This window comes from Scyliorhinus canicula, chromosome 18 (genome assembly GCF_902713615.1).
Source record: "Scyliorhinus canicula chromosome 18, sScyCan1.1, whole genome shotgun sequence".
Classification (NCBI taxonomy): domain Eukaryota; kingdom Metazoa; phylum Chordata; class Chondrichthyes; order Carcharhiniformes; family Scyliorhinidae; genus Scyliorhinus; species Scyliorhinus canicula.
In genome coordinates this window covers 8398-34100 of record NC_052163.1, presented here as the reverse complement: position 1 = coordinate 34100, position 25703 = coordinate 8398, and the positions used below count along the sequence as shown (strand labels likewise).

General features: G+C 45.4%; 1 protein-coding gene across 1 annotated transcript in view; it reads left to right on the top strand.

Annotated features, from left to right (window-relative positions):
* Positions 1-2051, top strand: part of LOC119953524 ((E3-independent) E2 ubiquitin-conjugating enzyme UBE2O-like) — a 197595-nt gene extending 195544 nt beyond the window's left edge. The window contains exon 19 of the mRNA XM_038777892.1: positions 829-2051. Coding sequence (XP_038633820.1) covers positions 829-1565 — 737 coding nt within the window. The 3' untranslated portion in view covers positions 1566-2051. The remainder of the gene's footprint in view (positions 1-828) is intronic.
* The last annotated feature ends 23652 nt before the right edge of the window (positions 2052-25703 follow it).

The window sequence follows — 25703 nt, the reverse complement described above, 5'->3', positions numbered from 1 at the left end:
CATGAAAGAATAAGTAAGAAAACCTTTTAGATCAGAAATTGAGGTGAACCAAATGTACAGCCAAGATGCAAACTATGTGAGCTGAATCCTTCGTCCTGGGATACCCAGAATATGTTCTCCGAAGGGACGGAGAATCGGGCATTGGGACAAAGTTGGGATTGGTGCCCAAACCTTCTGCTGGTGACATGAACGAGCTCCACTCTAGCGGGAGCATGTAAATAAATGCAAATGTGTCGTAATGACCGATTGCAATCTGAGTGGGTCCAGCACCCTATGCTCCGCCCTCCTGCGATTCTCCGATCCTCACGGCCGGGAATCACGTGAGCGTAGTTCACTTGTGGCTTGTGCAATCGTTGTTTCCCTTGGCCCACCACGCCAGGACCACAAAAGCATTGCACTGCACCCCAGCCCCCAATGCCTGGGTGCCCTCACCTGGGACCCATATAGTAGGGGAGGAAGGGGTGCTGGTTGGGGCACCCCTGACATTACTATCTAGTCGCCTGCTCAAGATAGTGGGGCTTCCTGGGAATCCCTCTCATTCCACACCATGCATAAATTTACATGGCGTGGAACACTGAGTTGCATCTCGCTTTACAGACCACAAGGGGATCGTAAAACTGGTGCAATTCAAGTTCGGCGCGAGAACGCAGTAACCCTAACCCTAATCCACTCTTATATTTTTGCCAGGGAATATTAGAGAAACGCATTTGTATAGATCAGTAAATTACATTATCTGCTGTTAATTCTGTGAAACGTTTGTGGATCATTATTTTATTTATTTTTTGCTATCAGAACTTAATTCTAAACACTCAATGATTCATTCCACAGGGCTGATCCTCGTAAATGAGCCTTATTACAATGAGGCTGGGTTTGACAGTGACCGTGGTCTACAGGAGGGGTATGAGAACAGTCGATGTTACAATGAGATGGCTCTTATAAAACTGGTGCAATCTATGACTCAGCTCATTCAGAAACCTGTGGAAATATTTGAACAAGAAATAAAAGAGCACTTCTGCACCAATGGGTGGCGACTTGTGTATAGAATGGAGTCTTGGCTGGAAATCAATGAAATGATCCAAAGAAGCATTGAACTTAACAATAGTGCTGAAGATGAGCCTATTCCGATCTCTTCTGATACAACCGAGAGTCAAGTGGAGCTGCTCCCACCACCTGCAGCAGAGATGGTTGCTGAATCTGTTCAGGCCACTAAGGGACTTGGAGTAGAAAATTCTGATGACCATGTGAGCGATATGCAGCAGAGGTTTTTAGCAGAAGCTGGTTCAGATGAAAATATATGTCTAGAGACTGATTCTACTGAACAACTACCAACTGAAACTTGTTCCCTAACTTTGGAGCAGAAGGGATCATCTCAAGCTGTTGTCAAACCAAAAAGGAGGCGAAAGAGTTACAGGAGCTTCCTCCCTGAGAAGCGTGGTTACCCTGACATAGGTTTCCCACTGTTTCCCCTCTCCAAAGGGTTTGTAAAAAGCATCTGTGGCTGCCTGCAGCATTATAAGGCAACCTTAATTGAGTCTGGAATTCCAGAGCGACGAGAGGAGAGATGAGCACAGTATCGATCCTACAGGTTTACAAAGTTTTCTAGACTTTTGATAATTGTGTAATATTAAAGCAAAAGGCTTGTGAGCAAATCAAGACTGCTCACTTTTTGTATTTGGAGTGGAGTAAGATGAATGAAAATGACGGCCGGGGGGGGGGGAGACACAGCCTGAGCATTTTAAAGCATGAAATGTCTGGTAACCTGCATCTGACCTTGGAATGGCTGCAAACTGACACCATAGAGATGTACAAATTTCATTGATAAATGTTTCTTCCAATAATGTTAAACCTGAATTTGTAGCTTGAGATGTAAACAGTATTTAATCTAAAGTTAAATGTCTGCAGGTGTGGGCTTGATTAAGTTCCAAACGCTCGGTTTCTTCCTATTCATGTAGATTGTTCCTGTGAGTGCTTTTAAAAATTTATTTTCAGTTGCCTTATACGAGTGTAATATAAGAATTTACAATTAAATTGGCCTTAAAGATTTCTCTGGACAAGGGTTTCCACCTTTTGACTTCATGTTCTTACTGTGATTACAGATTACAAACCACTAGTACTGCCCAGTATTATCAAACTCTGGGGAGTTGGTGCAAGTGTAGAACACAGTTGCTGTGATGGCAAGACATTCTGAATAATTAACAAGTCCAATCTATTGCACAATGTAAATAATTCATTTTGGTCATTGAAACTAAATATTGTTTAGAGTTGTAAAGTTCCCCCTTTTGGATTACATCATAGAATCATAGACATTACATTGCAGAAAGATCCAAATTTTTAATTCTTACCTGGCCACAGGAGAGGTGCCAGAGGACTGGAGAACAGCTGATGTGGTCCCACTATTTTAAGAAAGGCTGCAAGGATAAGCCAGGGAACTACAGGCCAGTGGGTTTCATGTCAGTGGCAGGGAAACTAATGGAGAAAATTCTGAAGGAGAGAATCTATCTCCACTTGGAGAGGCACGGGTTTAATCAGGGATAGTCAGCGTGGCTTTGTCAGAGGGAGGTCATGCCTAACAAATTTGATTGAATTTGCTGATCACGTGACGTAAGTGTGCTGATGAGGGTAGTGCAGTTGATGTAGTTTACATGGATTTCAGCAAAGCCTTTGACAAGGTCCCACATGGTAGATTTATAAAAAAAGGCAAATGCACATGGGATACAGGGGAACTGATTAGCTGGATTCCAAGCTGGCTTAGCTGTAGGAGACAGAGGGTGATGACAAATGGCTGCTTCAGTGACTGGAAGCCAGTGCCCAGTGGCGTACCACAGGTATCTATGCCGAGTCCCCTATTTGTCATTTATATAAACGGCTTGAATGACTGTGTGGGGTAAGATCAGTAAGTTTGCAGGAAGATATAGACGGGATGGTCAAACGGGCAGAAAAGTGGTAGATGGAATTTAATCCTGTAAAGTGTGGGGTGTTGCACTTTGGAAGGAGCAATTTGACAAAGAAATATTCAATGAATGGCACCACACTGGGGAGTTCTGAGGAACAAAGACCTTGGTGTGTTTGTAAATAGATCTCTGAAGGCAGAAGGGCAGGTTAATAGGGTGGTGGAAAAGGCCTTTATCAATCGAGGCATAGATTACAAAAGCAGGAAGGTCATGTTGGAGTTATACAGAACTTTGGTGAGGCCACAGCTGGAGCACTGTGTGCAGTTCTGTTCGCCACATTATAGGAAGGATGTGATTGCACTGGAGTGGGTGCAGAGGAGATTCACCTGGATGTTGCCTGGGATGGAACGTTTAAGTTATGAAGAGAGGTTGGATAGGCTTGGGTTGTTTTCGCTGGAGCAGAGAAGACTGAGGGGTGACCTGATCGAGGTGAACAAGATTGAGGGGCATGGTCAGGGTGGATAGGGAACAACTGTTCCCCTTAGTTGAAGGGTTGGTTACAAGTTCAAAATGAGGAGCAGGACGTTCGGGGTGATTTGATGGAAAGCTTTTTTTTTTAACCCAAAGAGTGATGACGGTCAGGAAAGCACTGCCTGGGAGGGTGGTGACGGTCAGGAACACACTGCCTGGGAGGGTGGTGACGGTCAGGAACACACTGCCTGGGAGGGTGGTGACGGTCTGGAACGCACTGCCTGGGAGGGTGGTGACGGTCTGGAACGCACTGTCTGGGAGGGTGGTGATGGTCTGGAACGCGCTGCCTGGGAGGGTGGTGATGGTCTGGAACGCACTGCCTGGGAGGGTGGTGACGGTCTGGAACGCACTGCCTGGGAGGGTGGTGACGGTCTGGAACGCACTGCCTGGGAGGGTGGTGACGGTCTGGAACGCACTGCCTGGGAGGGTGGTGACGGTCTGGAACGCACTGCCTGGGAGAGTGGTGACGGTCTGGAACGCACTGCCTGGGAGGGTGGTGACGGTCAGGAACGCACTGCCTGGGAGGGTGGTGACGGTCAGGAACGCACTGCCTGGGAGGGTGGTGACGGTCTGGAACGCACTGCCTGGGAGGGTGGTGACGGTCAGGAACGCACTGCCTGGGAGGGTGGTGGCGGTCTGGAACGCACTGCCTGGGAGGGTGGTGACGGTCTGGAACACACTGCCTGGGAGGGTGGTGACGGTCTGGAACGCACTGCCTGGGAGGGTGGTGACGGTCAGGAACGCACTGCCTGGGAGGGTGGTGACGGTCTGGAACGCACTGCCTGGGAGGGTGGTGGCGGTCTGGAACGCACTGCCTGGGAGGGTGGTGAGGGTCAGGAACACACTGCCTGGGAGGGTGGTGACGGTGAGGAACACACTGCCTGGGAGGGTGGTGACGGTCAGGAACACACTGCCTGGGAGGGTGGTGATGGTCTGGAACGCACTGCCTGGGAGGGTGGTAGAGGCGGGTTGCCTCACATCCTTTAAAAAGTACCTGGATGAGCACTTGGCACATCTTAACATTTGAGTCTATGGGTCAAGTGCTGGCAAATGGGATTAGAATTGGCAGATCAGGTGCCTGTCATGCGGCGGTGTAGACTTGATGGGTCGAAGGGCCTTTTCTGCACTCTATTTTTCTGTGAGATCTGTCGCATAGGTGTCAAGCAACAGCCTTAGATAGTCATTCTCACAGAATCATACCTCACAATGTCCCAGACATCGCCATGGCCAATCTTGGGTGTGTCCTTTCCCATGAGTGGGACCAACCCAGCAGAGGTCATGGTACAGTGATCTGTAGGTGTGGGAGGCTGTTGTCCTGGAAATCCTCAACATTGACATCAAATCCAATGAGGTCTCATGGCATCAAGACAAACATGGGCAAGGAAATGCCCTGCTGATTACCACCACCTACCTCACCCAATTGAAGCAGCACTGAGGGTGGCAAGAACAGAGAATGTACTCTAGGTGGTGTGACCTTCCATGACCAATACCAACAGTAGCTCGATAGGGTGACATGGTAGCACGGTGGTTAGCATTGTTCCCAGGTTCGATTCCTGGCTTGGGTCACTGTCTGTGTGGAGTCTGCACGTTCTCCCTGTGCCTGCGTGGGTTTCCTCCGGGTGCTCTGGTTTCCTCTCTCAACTCCAGCATGACTTGTGACACTAATAAAGGTTATTATTTTTATAGCACCACTACTAGCATAGTAACTAGACATGATCTTCAGCTGATCAGGGAACCAACAAGAGGGAAAAACCTACTTGATCATCTCACCCGTCTACTTGTAACACATGCATCTGTCCATGACGTTACTTGCAGGAGTAACATGCACAGTCTTTGTAGAGACCAATCCCATCTTCACATTAAGTCCGCGCTCCATTGTGTTGTCTCGAACAACACCATAAATGGGATAGATTTTGAACAGATCTAACTGAAAACTGGGCATCCATGAAGTGCTGTAGTGCAGCTACAGGATTATTAAATGACCGCAATCTGTAACCTCATGGCCTGTCATATGCCCCACTCTACCATTACCATTAAGCTGGGAGATTAACCCTGGCTCAATGAAGAGTGCAGGAGATCATACCTAAAAATTATGCGTCCGCCTAGTGAAGCTGCAACACAGGGTTACTTGCATGCCAAACAGCTAAAGCAGCATGCGATAGATAACTAAGATCCTACATAACTAAGGAACCGGTTCTGGGGGCGGTGGGACCATTACAAATCGGACGGTCTACACCTGGGCAGGACTGGAACCAATGTCCGAGGGGGTGCTTTTGCTTACACTGTTGTGGAGGTTTTAAACTAATGTGGCAGGGGTATGGGAACCAGATAAGGAAGTTAGAGGCCAGTAAAGAGGCAGCAACTAAAGGCAGTAAGGTACTAGATAATAAACTCATTGTGACTATGGGGAAGAGTAGACAGGGAAGAGATGATGAACACAAAGGGACAGGTGGTCTGAGGTACATTTGTTCTAATGCGAGAAGTGTAGCAGGTAAGGCAGATGAACTTAGGGCTTGGATTAGTACCTGGGAATATGATGTTATTGGTATTACTGAGACTTGGTTAAGGGAAGGGCAGGACTGGCAACTGAATATCCCAGGGTATAGATGCTCCAGGAGGGATAGAGTGGGAGGTAAAAGGGGTGGAGGAGTTGCATTACTGGTCAGAGATGATATCACAGCTGTGATTAAGGAGGGCACGATGGAGGATTCGAGCACTGAGGCAAAATGGGTAGAGCTAAGAAATAGGAAGGGTGCAGTAACATTGTTGGGACTTTACTGCAGGCCTCCCAGAAGAAAGCATGAAGTAGAGGTACAAATATGCAGACAGATTATAGAAAAACGTAGGAGCAATGGGGTGGTCATGATGGGAGATTTTAACTTCCCCAACATTGAATGGGACTTGTGTAGTGTTGGAGGCGTAGATGGAGCAGAATTTGTAAGGAGCATCCAGGAGAGTTTTTTTAAAGCAGTTTGTAAATAGTCCAACTCAGGAAGGGGCCATACTGGCCTGGTTTTGGGGAATGATCCCGGCCAGGTGGTTGAAGTTTCAGTCGGTGATGACTTTGGGAATAGCGATCACAATTCCATAAGGTTTAGAATACTCATGAAAAAGACGAGAGTGGTCCTAAAGGAAGAGTGCTAAATTGGGGGAAGGCCAAGTATAACAAAATTCGGCAGGAGCTAGGGGATGTGGATTGGGAGCAGCTGTTTAAGGGTAAATCCACATTTGAAATGTGGGAGTCTTTTAAGGAAAGGTTGATTAGAGTGCAGGACAGACATGTCCCCGTGAAAATGAGGGATAGAAATGGCAAGATTAGGGAACCATGGATGACGGGTGGAATTATGAGACTAGCTAAGATGAAAAAGGAAGCATACATAAGATCTAGGCGGCTTAAAACTGATGAAGCTTTGGAGGAATATCGGGATAGTAGGACAAATCTCAAACGCGCAATAAAGAGGGCTAAAAGGGGTCATGAAATATCTTTGGCTAACAGGGTTAAGGAAAATCCCAAAGCATTTTATTCGGATATAAGGAGCAAGAGGGTAACTAGAGAAAGGATTGGCCCACTCAAAGACAAAAGAGGGAATTTATGCGTGGAGTCAGAGGAAATGGGTGAGATTCTTAATGAGTAATTTGGATCGGTATTCACCAAGGAGAGGGACATGACGGATGTTGAGGCTGGGGATGGATGTTTAAATACTCTAGGTCATGTCGGCATAAGGAAGGGAGAGGTTTTAGGTATTCTAAAAGGCATTAAGGTGGACAAGTCCCCAGGTCCGGATGGGATCTATCCCAGGTTACTGAGGGAAACGAGGGACAAAATAGCTGGGGCCTTAACAGATATCTTTGCAGCATCCTTGAGCACGGGTGAGGTCCCGGAGGACTGGAGAATTGCTAATGTCCCTTTGTTTAAGAAGGGTAGCGGGGATAATCCAGGGAATTATAGACCTGTGAGCTTGACGTCAGTGGTAGGCAAACTGTTTGAGAAGATACTGAGGGATAAGATCTATTCACATTTGGAAGAAAATAGACTTATCAGTGATAGGCAGCATGGTTTTGTGCAGGAAAGGTCATGTCTTACAAACCTAATAGAATTCTTTGAGGAAGTGACAAAGTTAATTGATGAGGGAAGGGCTGTAGATGTCATATACATAGATTTCAGTAAGGCGTTTGATAAAGTTTCCCATGGCAGATTGATGGATAAAGTGAAGTCGCATGGGGTTCAGGGTGTACTAGCTAGATAGATAAAGGACTGGCTGGGCAACAGGAGACAGAGAATAGTGGTGGAAGGGAGTGTCTCAAAATGGAGAAGGGTGACTAGTGGTGTTCCATAGGGATTTATGCTCGGACCACTGTTTGTGATGTACATAAATGATCTGGACGAAGGTATAGGTCATCTGATTAGCTAGTTTGCAGATGATACTAAGATTGGTTGAGTTGCAGATAGCAAGGGAGACTGTCAGAGAGTACAGCAAAATATATAGATTGGACAGTTGGGCAGAGAAATGGCAGTTGGAGTTCAATCCAGGCAAATGCGAGGTGATGCATTTTGGAAGATCCAATTCAAGAGCGGACTATACGGTCACTGGAAGAGTCCTGGGGAAAATTGATGTACAGAGATCTGAGTGTTCAGGTCCATTGTACCCTGAACGTGGCAACGCAGGTCGATAGTGGTCAAGAAGGCATACAGCATGCTTGCCTTCATTGGACGGGGTATTGAGTACAAGAATCGGCAGGTCATGTTACAGTTGTATCGGACTTTGGTTCGGCCACATTTGGAATACTGCGTGCAGTTCTGGTCGCCACATTACCAGAAGGATGTGGATGCTTTAGGGAGGGTGCAGAGGAGGTTCACTAGGATGTTGCCTGGTATGGAGGGTGCCAGCTATGAAGAAAGGTTGATTAGATTAGGATTGTTTTTGTTGGAAAGACGGAGGTTGAGGGGGGACCTGATTGAGGTCTACAAAATTGAGAGAGGTATGGACAGGGTGGATAGCACCAAGCTTTTTCCAAGAGTGGGGGTGTCAATTACAAGAGGTCACGATTTCAAGGTGAGAGGGGGAAAGTTTAAGGGAGATGTGCGTGGAAAGTTGCGTGGCTTGAGAGATGGTACAAGAGGGAGGGATTCAAATTCCTGGGGCATTGGGACCGGTTCTGGGGGAGGTGGGACCAGTACAAACCGGACGGTCTGCACCTGGGCAGGACTGGAACCGGGTGTTTGCTAGAGCTGTTGGGGAGGGTTTAAACTGACACCACTGTTTTAAAAAAAGGAGGTAGGCAGAGAGCAGGAAATTATAGGCCAGTGAGCTTAACTTCGGTAGTAGGGAAGATGCTGGAATCTATCATCAAGGAAGAAATAGCAAGGCATCTGGATAGAAATTGTCACATTGGGCAGACTCAGCATGGGTTCATAAAGGGCAGGTCATACCTAACTAATTTAGTGGAATTTTTTGAGGACATTACCAGTGCAGTAGATAACGGGGAGCCAATGGATGTGGTATATCTGGATTTCCAGAAAGCCTTTGACAAGGTGCCACACAAAAGGTTGCTGCATAAGATAAAGATGCATGGCATTAAGAATACAGATGGAGGGTGAGAAAGTAAAATCAAATACTAGTGTTTTGCATGGCATGGATAGAGGATTGGTTAATTAATAGAAAGCAAAGAGTGGTGATTAATGGGTGTTTCTCTGGTTGGCAATCAGTAGCTAGTGGTGTCCCTCAGGGATCCATGTTGGGTCCACGATTGTTCACAATTTACATAGATGATTTGGAGTTGGGGACCAAGGGCAATGTGTCCAAGTTTGCAGATGACACTAAGGTGAGTGGTAAAGCAAAAAGTGCAGAGGATACTGGAAGTCTGCAGAGGGATTTGGATAGGTTAAGTGAATGGGCTAGGGTCTGGAGATGGAATACAATGTTGACAAATGTGAGGTTATCCATTTTGGTTGGAATAACAGCAAACTGGATTATTATTTAAACGATAAAATTTTAAAGCATGCCGCTGTGCAGAGAGACCTGGGTGCATGAGTCACAGAAAGTTGGTTTACAGGTGCAACAGGTGATTAAGAAGGCAAATGGAATTTTGTCCTTCCTTGCTAGAGGGATGGAGTTTAAGACTAGGGAGGTTATAATGCAATTGTATAAGGTGTTAGTGAGGCCACACCTGGAGTATTGTGTTCAGTTTTGGTCTCCTTACTTGAAAAAGGACGTACTGGCACTGGAGGGTGTGCAGAGGAGATTCACTAGGTTAATCCCAGAGCTGAAGGGGTTGGATTATGAGGAGAGGTTGAGTAGACTGCAACTGTACTCGTTGGAATTTAGAAGAATGAGGGGGGATCTTATGGAAACATATAAAATTATGAAGGGAATAGATAGGATAGATGCGGGCAGGTTTTTTCCACTGGCGGGTGAAAGCAGAACTAGGGGACATAGCCTCAAAATAAGAGGAAGTAGATTTAGGACTGAGTTTAGGAGGAACTTCTTCACCCAAAGGGTTGTGAATCTATGGAATTCCTTGCCCAGTGAAGCAGTTGAGGCTCCTTCATTAAATGTTTTTAAGGTAAAGATAGATGGTTTTTTGAAGAATAAAGGGATTAAGGGTTATGGTGTTCGGGCCGGAAAGTGGAGCTGAGTCCACAAAAGATCAGCCATGATCTAATTGAATGGCGGAGCAGGCTCGAGGGGCCAGATGGCCTGCTCCTCCTAGTTCTTATGTTCTTTACGCAGAGGGTGGTGGGTGTCTGGAACACTTTGCCAGCGGAGGTGGTAGAGGCAAAACGATAGCATCATTTAAAATGCATCTGGACAGATATATGAATGGGTGGGGAACAGAAGGAAGTAGATCCTTGGAAAATAGGCGACAAGTTTAGATAAATGATCTAGATTTGCGCAGGCTGGGAGGGCCGAAGGGCCTGTTCCTGTGCTGTAATTTTCTTTTTTCTTTGTTCTACATCCAGTGGATCAGGTCTGAGTTCTGCAGTCAAGTATCAGTGGGGTAACATTTCGGAGACAATGATCGTTATATTGTTTGTTACCACCCCAGACCAGATGCCAATATTTGCTAAAATCCACAGAATAGAATCCCTACAGTGCAGAAGGAGGCCATTCGGCCTATCGAGTCTGCACAGAGTCTTTGAAAGACTACCCTACCCAGGCCCAATTCCCCACCCCCACAACCCCACCTAACCTTAGGGGAAATTTACATGGCCAATTCACTTGGACTGCACATCTTCGGACTGTGGGTGGAAACCAAAGCACCCAGAGGAAACCCACGGAGAACATGCAAACTCCACACCGACAGTAACCTGAGGTCAGAAGTGAACCTGGGTCCATGCCAATGTGAGGCAGCAGTGCAAGTGGGTACTCTAAATTTATTTTAAAATGTAATTGAAATATAGATTACACTTACCACTTAAAAATTCTTAACAATATAATGAATACCTTAACTCCTAACTGATACTTTCTTTGTCTCCGATCAAGCAAAGCCCATCACAGGTCAAAAAGAGTTTTTAAATAAAGTTAGCAATCACAGGATTGTTTTCTGGATAGAACATTTTTTGACAGACTGATTGAAAAGAGAGAGATCCTTTTAGTAAACATCCTGCCTTCTGAAAAGCTGCTGTTCAGCTTGCAGCTTCCAGAAACGAACTAAATAAAAAAACTCCCTGCTACAATCTGGCTCCTTCCATTAATTTCATCATCTTTATCCCAATCCAATCGCACAACCTACTTAAATTCATACACAATGGGCTGGAATCTTCTACCCTGTCTTGCCGCAAGAATACCAGAACAAAGAATACCAGAGCAAGATGCTGACAATGGAGAAATCCATTGACCTTGGGCAGGATTCTCCGGTCGCTGGGCAAATGCGGCTGGGGAATCCTGCCCAATGTTCCTAATTATCTATCCAGGGAATCTCCAGAAATCAGAATAAAATTCCATTAGACCTCTCCTTGTAAACATAAACATGGTTTGAAAGAATGATTGTCTCACTTTTACAACATCTTAATTGCACCTTTTGTAGACACCAAGTATGTATTTTAAACCTGGAGTTAAAAAAAATAATGCTGTGTATAATATATGCAGTCATCACACTTCTATCTCACCCTTAAATATAAAAAGCAAGATGAAAAACTAACTTCATTTTCCCAAGCCTTTCCACTTTAAACATTGCTCATTACGAAACATCGCTAATACCAAGTTACATATCTTATTGCATTTAAGTATGCAAACGTAAACATGAGTATAGTTCATTTCAGTCTTCTCCAACTTTGATCGTTTAATTCTTCTCATTTCAAAGTTGTGCAAAGCATCTGCAATCACTTTTCTCTTCCTACTGCATGTATAATTTTCAAGTTAAAGGTTGGACCAATAAACTCATTTCTGAACAGTCTTGCATTACAATCTTTAAACTTCTCCAAAAACTTTAATGGACTACGGTTTGTATGTACAATTGTTCCTGATTAATTGTTCGCAACATAAATGTCAAAATGTTGCAACACTAATATCAAACTCAATGACTCCTTCCCAAGGTTACATTCTTCATAACAGGCTTTTCTATCTTTCATCGTCTTCCTGTAACAGAACAGCATCATTATCCACATCACTTGCATCAGTTGCCAACTTAAATTGCTTGGCATAATCAGGTGTCGCCAACTCTGGTGTGGTGGTTTACACAGTTCTAAGATTGTTAAATACCTCCCGACATTCTGACATCCAGTGAAATTCCCTTTCTTCAGAAGTTCAATCAGTGAAGCAATCACACAAAGATTTGGCATGGATTTCCGAAAGAAACCACTCCTGCCCAGGAACCTCGGATCTTTTTGTTGATGGTATTGGGAACTCCCCAACAGATTTTGTTTTCACATTTCATGGAGCTATCTCACCTTATCCAACCCTCCCTTCCCTCCTCCCTTTCCCTTCCATCCCTCACTCCTTCCCCCCCTACTTCCATTACCTTCCCTCCATAACCCATCCTCACCCCCCCTTCGCCTCCCTCCCACCACTCTTTCCGTTTCCTTTTCATTCCCTCTCTGACCTTACCTCCTCCTGCCTCTCACGACACTGCCTTCCCTTCCCTTCCATCCCCTTCCCTCCCAATCCATCCCATCTCCTCCCCTCCCCATCTTGCCCTTTTCCCCAACCTTCTCTTGCCTCTACTGTTTATATCACGCTCCCATGACACACTTATAACAATCCTTATTATTGTCACAAGTAGGCTTGCATTAACACTGCAATGAAGTTATTGTGGAAATCCTGAGTCGCCACATTCCGGTGCCTGTTTGGGTACATGGAGGGAGAACCCAGACTGTCCGATTCATCTAACAAGCACGTCTTTTGAGACTTTGTGGGAAGAAACCGGAGCACCCGGAGGAAGCCCACACAGACACGGGAGAACGTGCAGACTCCACACAGACAGTGACCAAGCCGGGTCCTGGCCCTGGCGCTGTGAATCAACAGTGCTAAGAACTGTGCTACCATACCACTTCACCCCTCACCCTTCTTCCCCCCCCCCGCCCCAAACGCCCACAACATCTCTAATTCATCTCTAATTCCTTTCTACTCCCTCAACCCCCCCCCCCCCCCCCATTTCAATGAAAGAACCTCCCAAATTCTGTCCAGTCCAGGACGCAGCACATTAGAGCATCAATGTCCAAATTATTACAGATTGACACTGAGCTTCTTTCTTTCCTTCAAGGTCAAATTTCATCTCGTATCTATAGTTCACATCTTTCCCACTGTTTAATACTCCTGTGCTCGTTCTCGTTGTGCTGATTGTTTTCCAATTCCTTTGGGACAGGCCTCATGCAAGTTCATCTGGATTGAGTGGAGATCCCCATTTTGTTTAGAATCCAGTTCCTCAAAGACGTACATTTTCTGATCCTGTCCTTCATCATCTCTCACTTTGAGTGACTATTTGATCCAACAAAGCTGCCTTGATCTCTATTGCTGGTGAAATCCAGCACTTCCCCATCTGTACAGCACAGCAAGAGGGTGTGGACAAGATGGATGCTGTGTACATGTCCTACGTCTGTGCTGACACTGGCCAGGGCTGGGAATGAGCTGTCAGCAAACACAGCGCCTCTGTTGGGCTGTTTAAAGTTGGTCTGAAATGAAGAAATTGAAGAGGTCAAAGGTGGGAAATTCCAATATTTGCAAAATTTCAACTGCAACCACACGGAAATGATAAAGTCGGATGGAAATGGGCTGATCACAGGAGACTATTGGAAACAAAAATAATGACATTTTCTGCACCCTGGAGTTTCATAGAGCAGCAGAACCTCAGAAACCTCCGGCTAGAAAAGGGAATGGAGCTTGGGGGAACTTTCAATGTCCAAACTACCCATTTATTAATAAAATGAAATGTTCATTTAATTTTCATCCTCTTTATGACTCCATTTTCTTCATTCCAAGCAGAAGTCCAATCATGTTCTCTGAGCTACAAGAACACAGCAGCTGGTAAGTGCTCCCATTGAGGCCTGGGCTCTGGTTTGGTTGATTACAAAGCCCCTCGGACTGGTGCTGAGATGGGCCAAGAGGCCGGCACCTTGGGCTGTAACACATTCTGCTGACTTTTACCAGCTTGCTGTTGGCTGGATTGGTGTCCGGTGGGGCTGCCGTTGAAATTGAGGGGAATGGGCATTGGACTGGCTCCTGAACCCATTTTCATTGACATGGAACTTTCACAGAGTGTGGCCTGGGAAGCATCTTTGAAGGCTGTCGGCAGCATTGAGACCCTGCCCAAATGTGAGTGAAGAGGTGGCCTATTATGGGACCTCCTTCCAGTAGATTGTGCCCACAGCCTACACTGATGGCAGGTCTGCACTCAGAACCTTCATTTTTTTTCCAATATTGGGGGCACAAAGTCCCTTTGATCTAAACTCCCCTGGGATCAGAGGACTGAGTTGAGAGGGATCGTCAGTGACACTGAGAATTCTTAAACAGTAAAGCAGGGATATATGACAGGAAATGGAATAGAATATGTTAATCCAGAGCAATGCTTTAAATTCAGTCACAATTATGCATGTGTGTAGATATTGGGAGATGGTAAGTTCAGGAATAACTTCACACAAACATGGATTAAGGTTGGTTGGTGGAGGCAGGCGGCAGGAAAATCCTTGTAGATTCCCCTGATCGAATGGTGGAACTTTGCTGAGGCCGGGGCAGAGCAGGAATGGGGTTGGATTGAGGCCGAGATATTTCAACTTCCTCTGTTCCCTGAAACCACTCGATTCACTCTCGCAGGAAGGGGCATCCGAGGCAGAAAGTGAAGGAATCATCAGGAGCATCAAGTGATGGGATCATGGGAGATATTATTGCAGAGGGTCTGATGGGTAAGAATTGGAAATAACATGAGCTCGTTATCTACAGAGTAAAGTTCCTTCCAAGAGGGATTGTTGAGAATTCCCTTGTCAGATAGAGCCCTGCCAGCTGGGGAACCAGCTTATTTAGAATGCAACACCTCAAAGCTTTGTACTTTTTGATTCTCTCCTTCTCTATCTATTGTGCTGAGTGACTGTTTGATCCAACAGACCTGCCGTTATTGCCCTCTAGGGTGGAAATCCAGCATTTCCCATCTGCGCTGCAGCAATAGCTGTTGATGAGTGTGAGTGGACACCTGCTTCTTTGCTGCCACAGTCCTGGAAATGTGTTGTCAGGAATTCTGGGACATCTGGAGGACAGGCCCGGTTTTGAAAGATTTGCTGAAAGAAAGAAATTGCAGCAGTCAAAGATGGGATAATCCTTATGTTTGACATGACCCGCCTACAATAGAACATAGAACGACACAGCACAGTACAGGCCCTTCGGCCCTCGATGTTGCACCGACATGGAAAAAAAAACTAAAGGCCATCTAACCTACACTATGCCCTTATCATCCATATGCTTATGACATATTATTTTAGTTATGGGTCCAACAAGTGCCATTTGACCTAAAATTTCAAAATTATCAAATTTGCTTAAAGATGGGTTTTTAAATTAGAGAAACAACTGACCTTTCAGAAATTTGTACAAATTTTGGTATCAGATAGCATTCTGCCATTAATTGCATCACTTATAATGTGATGCAATTAATCTTTACACTTAAAATAAAACACCCTGCCTTATTTAATTATTCATTTTATTAGCTTTAAATAAATTGTATGGTTAAGGTACAGTATAATAAATATAAAACATTTGTATGATTAAAAAAGATTAACCAAAGCACAAATTATGGTTGTAAGCTTTAAAAAAAATATTATAAACAGAGTTTACAACGTAAAGACCGGACACAAAAAAAATGGTTTCCCCATCCTACTTAAAACGCACACTGTGCCTTTGTAGCACGAGTGCAAAAGCTTCCTGGTTAATTTAAACAGTTTTAACATTTAAAAATAACACTAATCTACAAAAATAGTAAAGAATCTCTCAAGAAATCTTTAACTTACCTGTGATTCATTGATGATTTCCAAACCGCAGCGTAAGTAAACGGAAGAACAAGGTAAAACGCGGGACACAATGCGGTCTCATTCACAAATTTTAAAACTGTAGTAGTTCACGTGTTCTTACCTTGCGCACGTGGTAGGTCCATCCGGGTGCTGTGGAATCAGGTGATTTTTCCCTTTGTTAATTTCGCCGGTAGTGTCTTTGCCATGATCAAACATGGTAGACGTAAAGTTTTCTGGGACATCATTTAACATCATCAAAAAGGTAATTGCAATTTTTTTTGTTAAAAATGTGGGCTATATTTAATGTTTTATGTTGTAATGTGTGCTGCTAATGTATGTTTATTTTATACTGACAAAACTGACTTGCCAACGGAGTTTAAAAAAAATTTACATAGCTTTTAAATTCGAGATCCAACGTAAATAACTGGGCAATAAAATTTACGAAATTTGCATTTTATTCCAGCACAAAAATGATAGACAACATTTAAAATAAGGAAATTTAATACTTTCCAGAATTAACCATTATTGATAAAATTGTGATAAACAGCAAAATCACTCAAATTCATTAATGAGAATGAATTATACAGCCTTAAGAACAAAGAGAGTTTCCATGTCTCTAAAAAAAAATGTGAAAATGTGGGGGACACGAATGATTAAGTTATAAATTTGAATAAAATCATCTTCTGTTTTTCTTTGACCCGAGTACATTTGAATACCCAAGTATAATCCTCATAATAAAATTAATTTGGGTGGTGTGTGTGTACATGAATTTAGCATAAAATATGTATGAAATGTGAATACCCTTTAAAACCACTCTTGGCCTCCAAAAAAAATAACTAGCCTTATCCAATAAACTTTTAAATGCCCTCAATGTTGGCGAGTTCACTACTGTTGCAGGTAGGGCATTCCACGGCCTCACCACTCTTTGCGTAAAAACCCACCTCTGACCTCTGTCCTATATCTATTACCCCTCAATTTAAGGCTATGTCCCCTCGTGCTAGCCACCTTCATCCACGGGAGAAGGCTCTCGCTGTCCACCCTATCTAACCCTCTGATCATTTTGTATGCCTCTATTAAGTCACCTCTTAACCTTCTTCTCTCTAACGAAAACAACCTCAAGTCCATCAGCCTTTCCTCATAAGATTTTCCCTCCATACCCGGCAACATCCTGGTAAATCTCCTCTGCACCCGTTCCAAAGCTTCCACGTCCTTCCTATAATGAGGCGACCAGAACTGTACGCAATACTCCAAATGCGGCCGTACTAGAGTTTTGTACAACTGCAACATGACCTCAATGCTCCGGAACACAATCCCTCTACCAATAAAGGCCAACACACCATAGGCCTTCTTCACAACCCTATCAACCTGGGTGGCAAATTTCAGGGATCTATGTACATGGACACCGAGATCCCTCTGCTCATCCACACTACCAAGAATTTTACCATTAGCCAGATATTCCGCATTCCTGTTGTTCTTTCCAAAGTGAATCACCGCACACTTCTCCACATTAAACTCCATTTGCCACCTCTCAGCCCAGTTCTGCAGCTTATCTATGTCCCTCTGTAACCTGCAACATCCTTCCGCACTGTCTACAACTCCACCGACTTTAGTGTCATCTGCAAATTTACTCACCCATCCTTCTGCGCCCTTCTCTAGGTCATTTATAAAAATGACAAACAGCAACGGCCCCAGAACAGATCCTTGTGGTACGCCACTCGTAACTGAACTCCATTCTGAACATTTCCCATCAACTACCACTCTGTCTTCTTTCAACTAGCCAATGTCTGATCCACATTTCTAAATCACCCTCAATCCCCAGCCTCCGTATTTTCTGCAATAGCCGACCGTGGGGAACCTTATCAAACGCTTTACTGAAATCCATATACACCACATCAACTGCTCTACCCTCGTCTACCTGTTCAGTCACCTTCTCAAAGAACTCGATAAGGTTTGTGAGGCATGACCTACCCTTCACAAAACCATGCTGACTATCCCTAATCATATTATTCCTATCTAGATGATTATAAATCGTATCTGTTATAATCCTCTCCAAGACTTTACCCACCACAGACGTTAGGCTCACCGGCCTATAGTTACCAGGGTTATCTCTACTCCCCTTCTTGAACAAAGGGACCACATTTGCTATCCTCCAGTCCTCTGGCACTATTCCTGTAGCCAATGATGACCTAAAAATCAAAGCCAAAGGCTCAGCAATCTTTTCCCTGGCTTCCCAGAGAATCCTAGGATAAATCCCATCAGGCCCCGGGGACTTATCTATTTTCACCTTGTCCAGAATTGCCAACACTTCTTCCCTACGCACCTCAATGCCATCTATTCTAATAGCCTGGGTCTCAGCATTCTCCTCCACAATATTATCTTTTTCTTGAGTGAATACTAGGGTAAGAGTAGGGCCAGTCAAGGACAGTGGTGGGAAGTTGTGTGTGGAGGCTGTGTGTGTTTCGGGGCCTCACGGTAGCATGGTGGTTAGCATCAATGCTTCACAGCTCCAGGGTCCCAGGTTCGATTCCCGGCTGGGTCACTGTCTGTGTGGAGTCTGCACGTCCCCCCGTGTGTGCGTGGGTTTCCTCCGGGTGCTCCGGTTTCCTCCCACAGTCCAAAGATGTGCGGGTTAGGTGGATTGGCCATGCTAAAATTGCCCGTAGTGCAAGGTTAATGGGGGGATTGTTGGGTTACGGGTATACGGGTTACGTGGGTTTAAGTGGGGTGATCATTGTTCGGCACAACATCGAGGGCCGAAGGGCCTGTTCTGTGCTGTACTGTTCTATGTTCTATGTTCTAATACTGATAAAGTATTCATTTAGTATCTCGCTTATCTCCTCAGCCTCCACACACAACTTCCCACCACTGTCCTTGACTGGCCCTACTCTTACCCTAGTCATTCTTTTATTCCTGACATACCTATAGAAAGCTTTTGGGTTTTCCTTGATCCTACCTGCCAAAGACTTCTCATGTCCCCTCCTTGCTCGTCTCAGCTCTCTCTTTAGATCCTTCCTCGCTTCCTTGTAACTATCAAGCGCCCCAACTGAAACTTCACGCCTCATCTTCACATAGGCCTCCTTCTTCCTCTTAACAAGAGATTCCACTTCTTTGGTAAACCACGGTTCCCTCGCTCGACCCCTTCCTCCCTGCCTGACTGGTACGTACTTATCAAGAACATGCAATAGCTGTTCCTTGAACAAGCTCCACATATCCAGTGTGCCCAACCCTTGCAGCCTACTTCTCCAACCTACACATCCTAAGTCATGTCTAATGGCATCATAATTGCCCTTCCCCCAGCTATAACTCTTGCCCTGCGGGGTATACTTATCCCTTTCCATCACTAACGTAAAGGTCACCGAATTGTGGTCACTGTTTCCAAAGTGCTCACCTACCTCCAGATCTAACACCTGGCCTGGTTCATTACCCAAAACCAAATCCAATGTGGCCTCGCCTCTTGTTGCCTGTCAACATATTGTGTCAGGAAACCCTCCTGCACACATTGTACAAAGAACGACCCATCTAATGTACTCAAACTATATATTTTCCAGTCAATATTTGGAAAGTTAAAGTCTCCCATAACAACTACCCTGTTACTTTCGCTCTTTTCCAGAATCATCTTCGCCATCCTTTCCTCTACATCCCTAGAACTATTAGGTGGCCTATAGAAAACTCCCAACAGGGTGACCTCTCCTTTCCTGTTTCTAACCTCAGCCCATACTACCTCGGAAGAAGAGTCCCCATCTAGCATCCTTTCCGCCACCGTAATAGTGTCCTTGACTAGCAGCACCACACCTCCCCCTCTTTTGCCCCCTTCTCTGAGCTTACTAAAACACCTAAACCCCGGAACCTGCAACAACCATTCCTGTCCCTGCTCTATCCATGTCTCTGAAATGGCCACAACATCGAAGTCCCAGGTACCAACCCATGCTGCCAGTTCCCCTACCTTATTTCGTATACTCCTGGCATTGAAGTAGACACACTTCAAACCACCTACCTGAACACTGGCACCCTCCTGCAAAGTCAAATCTGTGCTCCTGACCTCTATACTCTCAATCACCCGTACCCCAAAACTACAATCCAGGTTCCCATGCCCCTGCTGAATTAGTTTAACCCCCCCACCCCAAAGAGCACTAACAAATCCCCCCCCCCCCCCCCCCCCCCCCAGGATATTGGTGCCCCTCAGGTTCAGATGTAGACCATCCTGTCTATAGAGGTCCCACCTTCCCCAGAAAGAGCCCCAGTTATCCAGAAATCTGAATCCCTCCCGCCTGCACCATCCCTGTAACCACGTGTTTAATTGCTCTCTCTCCCTATTCCTCATCTCACTATCACGTGGCACGGGCAACAACCCAGAGATAACAACTCTGTTTGTTCTCGCTCTGAGCTTCCATCCTAGCTCCCTAAAGGCCTGCCTGACATCCTTGGCCCCTTTCCTACCTATGTCGTTAGTGCCAATGTGGACTACGACTTGGGACTGCTCCCCCTCCCCCTTAAGGACCCGGAAAACACGATCCGAGACATCACGTACCCTTGCACCTGGGAGGCAACATACCTAACGTGAGTCTCTCTCGCTCCCACAAAATCTCCTATCTGTGCCCCTGACTATTGAGTCCCCAATTACTAATGTTCTACTCCTTTCCCCCCTTCCCTTCTGAGCAACAGGGACAGACTCCGTGCCCGAGGCCCGTACCCCATGGCTTACCCCTGGCAAGTCGTCCCCCCCACAAGTATCCAAAACGGTATACTTGTTACTCGGGAACGACCGCAGGGGGTCCCTGCACTGACTGCTTCTTCCCAGTCCCTCTTACAGTTACCCATCTATCTCCAGTCTTTGGTGTAACTACTTCCCTGAAGCTCCTATCTATGACCCCCTCTGCCTCCCGAATGATCCGAAGTTCATCCAGCTCAAGCTCCAGGTCCCTAACACGGTTTTTGAGGAGCTGGAGTTCCATATGGAACCATTCAAATCATAAAACAGGATGGGAACGGATAGGTGCTGATCACTCAGAATGTTGCAAGTAAAATATGTTTGTGTCACAGAATAAATGAAATCACAGACACTCCAGTGTTTCAGACCACAGCACAATGCCAGAACCCTGTGGGTAGAGAGGGACATTGCTTCACACCAGGGAGTTTTTCAGCTGTTAATGAAAAAGGACATGGAAAGGTAGGTGTAGGGGAACGATTCAGGTAATGATAACCAGAATGTGACAAACGATAGAGCATACAGGGTCAGAGAAGGGAGAAATGGAAAAAGGCAGAGCTCTCTATCTGAATTCTCACAGCACGAGATGTATGAATTGACAGCACAATTGTAAATCCATGTGATACCCATTACAGAGACATAGACACAAACGTGATTGAGGCTGCAAACTGAATTTTCAATGATATTTGACATTATCGAAGGACTGAAATGAAAAGGAGAGGCTGGTGTTGCTCTGATATAAATGCTGACATCAGTACAGTTTTGAGGAATGATCTTGCCTCAGAAGATCAAGCTGTATAATCAGTTTATGCGGAGTTAAACAACAGCAAAGCAAATAACTCACTGGTGGGAATAGTTTATAGACCCCTTATCAGTAGCTACATTCTGGATACCTAGCAAGGATATTTTATACCTGTTATTTAATTAGTGATCTAGACAAGGATCCTCTAGGCCAGAGTGATGATAACATGCTGGAAGTTCACATTCAGATTGAGGGTGAGCAATGTGAGAATTCCACAGACTCACCACTGTCTGGGTGAAGACATTTCTCCTCATAGAACATAGTACAGCACAGAACAGGCCCTTCGGCCCTCGATGTTGTGCCGAGCAATGATCTTAGTCCTAAATGGTCAATTGTGTCCTCAGACTGTGACCCCTGGTTCTGGACACTCCCACCATCAGGAACATCCTTCCTGAATTGATGAGATCCCATTGCCCTTCTGAACTCCAGCAAATATAATCTTAGCGAACTCAATCTCTCCTCATACGTCAGTCTTGCCATCCCATCGATCATCTTGGAGACCTTCGCTGCAGTCCATCCATAGCAAGAAGATCTTTGCTCAGATAAAGAGAGCAAAACTGCACACAATATTTCAGGTATGGTCTCATTACTGCCCTGATCTCTGCTCCTGTACTCAAATCCTTTGCTTCAGTGTATTTACAGCACTGCTTGTGTACCAGGAGAGAAATATTGTTTGCACCAGGTCCAAGTCACAGTGTAATCTATCCCATAACCAGTGATCTGTCTTCAACCCCCAACCACTATCTCTTCCCCAACCACTATTCACTCTCCATGAACACTACTGAACCATGCCCCAAAAATCATGACCAATCTACTGCTACCCCCAATACTGGAATTCACCGCCGTGAATCTCTCATTCCCTCAGTACACCTACCTGCTCTCATAGGCTGGGGCCTGGTGAAACAGGCTTCCCACCTGTAAGATCTCCATCACATTGCCTGTGGGCAAGAATACAACATAAAAGATTTCAATATTACTGACAAGGGAAACATATTGTCAATGCTTTTCATATTGCACTGATCAGGACAAATAGAATTATGTCCAATTTCAAACAATAACAGCAACTAAAACTTGAAGTGTTCTGATTGACATCAAGTCAACTCTGATTGGCCGAGGCGTTGCCATGGAAAATGCAGGAGGAACAATCGTCTCCCCAAACCTCAAAAACACACACCAACTTGAACACATTCTGCCTGTTTTTGTATGAAGCTGTGTCACTTCTAGAAAGTGTAAATGACCCACATTTGAGCTTGACTGATTATCTTAAATTGGTTATTAGTGTCAAATTAGTTAGTGTTAGTGTCTAATTAGTTAGTATTAGTGCTAAATTAGTTAGTGTTGGTGTTAAATTAGTTGTCAGCGCACAAACAATTGTTCAACAAGAGCTGCACAATCATATCTAACAGGAGATGCTTTATTTTGTGTGTTGTGAGCACGGGCTGGTTGATGCGGTCTGTACTTTGCCTGCTATTAACAACCAGAGAAACATGCTGCTTGATTAGATCAGCTGACCATTGGCACTAACACTTTACCTACCTGGCATCGTACCGGCCACACTGAGATTCAGACACAATGTAGATCAAAGTCTTTTTGGGCTGATGGTGGTTATAAACTCCAGGACACTGAGGAATCCGCTTGTTGCTCTCCCAGCAGCCCCCTACATGGAGTCACCTCCAGACTGAAATCCAGCTCCTCCCAGAGTGACGACATCACCCTGTTGGGGAGTAACCAGGATCACAAACCTGTCTCCAGGTGACATCACAAAGGAGACAACAGCCAATCACAGCAGCTCAGAATGATGTCACAGAGCAGCTGTGGACCCTCCCACACCAGATGTAACAGGGTCACATGACCAGGCTCTTGTCCAGTCTGCCTACAGGCTCATCATATAACCTGTGTTCATGGCCGATCAGTCCTGTCTCTGACTCCGGGCACCATAGGCAATAATTGTTGGAATGATAAGGAGTATCAAGCGATTTGAGTATTGGAGCAATAATTATATCAGGTCAATAACTGGTTAAACCTTCCTCCACAATGGTCCATCAAATATTTCCAGATAATGTACATCACAGGGTTACACCCAGGATAAAGCGCTTTCCACAAAGTCCCCATCAGACACTCCCAGGACAGGTACAGCACGTGGTTACATAGAGTCAAGCTCCCTCTACACTGATCCCATCATGAGCTTAAATGCAGAGTAAAGCTCTCCCTACCCTGTCCAACCTTATCCACATCAAGCAATCCCAGGACAGGTACATTTTGTTTTATTTGTTCATGGGATGTGAGTGTCGCAGGCTGTGTCAGCATTAATTACCCATCAATAGTTGCCCTTGAGGGGGTAATTAAGAGTCAACCACATCGCTGTGGGTCTGGAGTCACATTTAGGCCAGTCAAGGTAAGGATGGCAGATTTCCTTCCCGAAAGACCATTAGACCATAAGACATAGGAGCAAAATTAGGCCACTCGGCCCATCAAGTCTGCTCCGCCATTCAATCATGGCTGATATTTTTCTCATCCCCATTCTCCTGCCTTTCCAGCATAACCGCTGATCCCCTTATTAATCACAACCTATCTATCTCTGTATTAAAGACACTCAGTTATTTGGCCTCCACAGCCTTCTGCGGCAAAGAGTTCCACAGATTCACCACCGCCTGGCTGAAGAAATTCCTCCTCATCTCTGTTTTAAAGGATCATCCCGTTAGTCTGAGGTGGTGTCCTCTGCTTCTAGTTTTTCCTTACAAGTGGAAACAGCCTCTTAACGTTCACTCTATCCAGGCCTTGTAGTAAGATCCAAAGTTTCAATAAGATTTCCCCCCCTCATCCTTCTAAACTCCAACGACTACAGACAGAGTCCTCAACCATTCCTCATACGACAAGCTCTTCATTCCAGGGATCATTCTTGTGAACCTCCTCTGGACCCTTTCCAAGGCCAGCACATCCTTCCTTAGATACGGAGCCCAAACTGCTCACAATACTCCAAATGGAGTCTGACCAGAGCCTTATAAGCCTCAGAAGTACATCCCTGGTCTTGTATTCCATTTGTGAACCAAATGGTTTTTTTGCTACAATTGACTATGGTTTCATGGTCATTGTTAGACTTTTAATTCCAGAATTTTATTGAATTCAAGTTTTACCAACTGCAGTGGCGGGATTTGAATCTGGGACTCCAGAGCATTACTCTGGGTCTCTGGTTTACTCATCCAGTAGCAATACCACTACGTCATCGCCTCCCCAACGGGGTTAGATAAAGAATGAGACTCCCTCTAAACTGTTCCCATCAAACACTCCCAGGTAGGTACAGCATTGGGTTAGTCACAGAATAAAGTTCCTTCTATAGTGTTCCCATCAAACACTCCCAAGATAGGTACAGCACGGGGTTAGATACAGAGTAAATCTTCCTCTACACTGTCCCCATCAAACACTCCCAGGACAGGTACAGCACAGGGTTAGATACAGAGTAAAGCTCCATCTACACTGTCCCCATCAAACACTCCCAGGACAGGTACAGCACGGGGTTAGATACAGAGTAAAGCTCCCTCTTCACTGTCCCCATCAAACACTCTCAGAACAGGTACAGCACGGGGTTAGATACAGAGTAAAGCTCCCTCCACACTGTTCCAATCAAACACTCCCAGGGCAGGTACCGCACGGGGTTAGATACAGAGTAAAGCTCCCTCTTCACTGTCCCCATCAAACACTCACAGAACAGGTACAGCACGGGGTTAGATACAGAGTAAAGCTCCCTCTACACTGTCCCCATCAAACACTCCCAGGACAGGTACAGCACTGGTGTTAGATACAGAGTAAAGCTCCCTCTACACTGTCCCCATCAAACACTCCCAGGACAGGTACAGCACGGGGTTAGATACAGAGTAAACCTCCCTCTGCACTATCCCCATCAAACACTCCAGGACAGGTACAGCACGGGGTTAGATACAGAGTAAACCTCCCTCTACACTGTCCCCATCAAACACTCCCAGGACAGGTACAGCACGGGGTTAGATACAGAGTAAAGCTCCCTCTACACTGTCCCCATCAAACACTCCCAGGACAGGTACAGCATGGGGTTAGATACAGAGTAAAGCTCCCTCTGCACTGTCCCCATCAAACACTCCCAGGACAGGTACAGCACGGGGTTAGATACAGAGTAAAGCTCCCTCCACACTGTTCCGATCAAACACTCCCAGGACAGGTAAAGCACGGGATTAGATACAGAGTAAAGCTCCCTCTACACTGTCCCCATCAAACACTCCCAGGACAGGTACAGCATGGGGTTAGATACAGAGTAAAGCTCCCTCTGCACTGTCCCCATCAAACACTCCCAGGACAGGTACAGCACGGGGT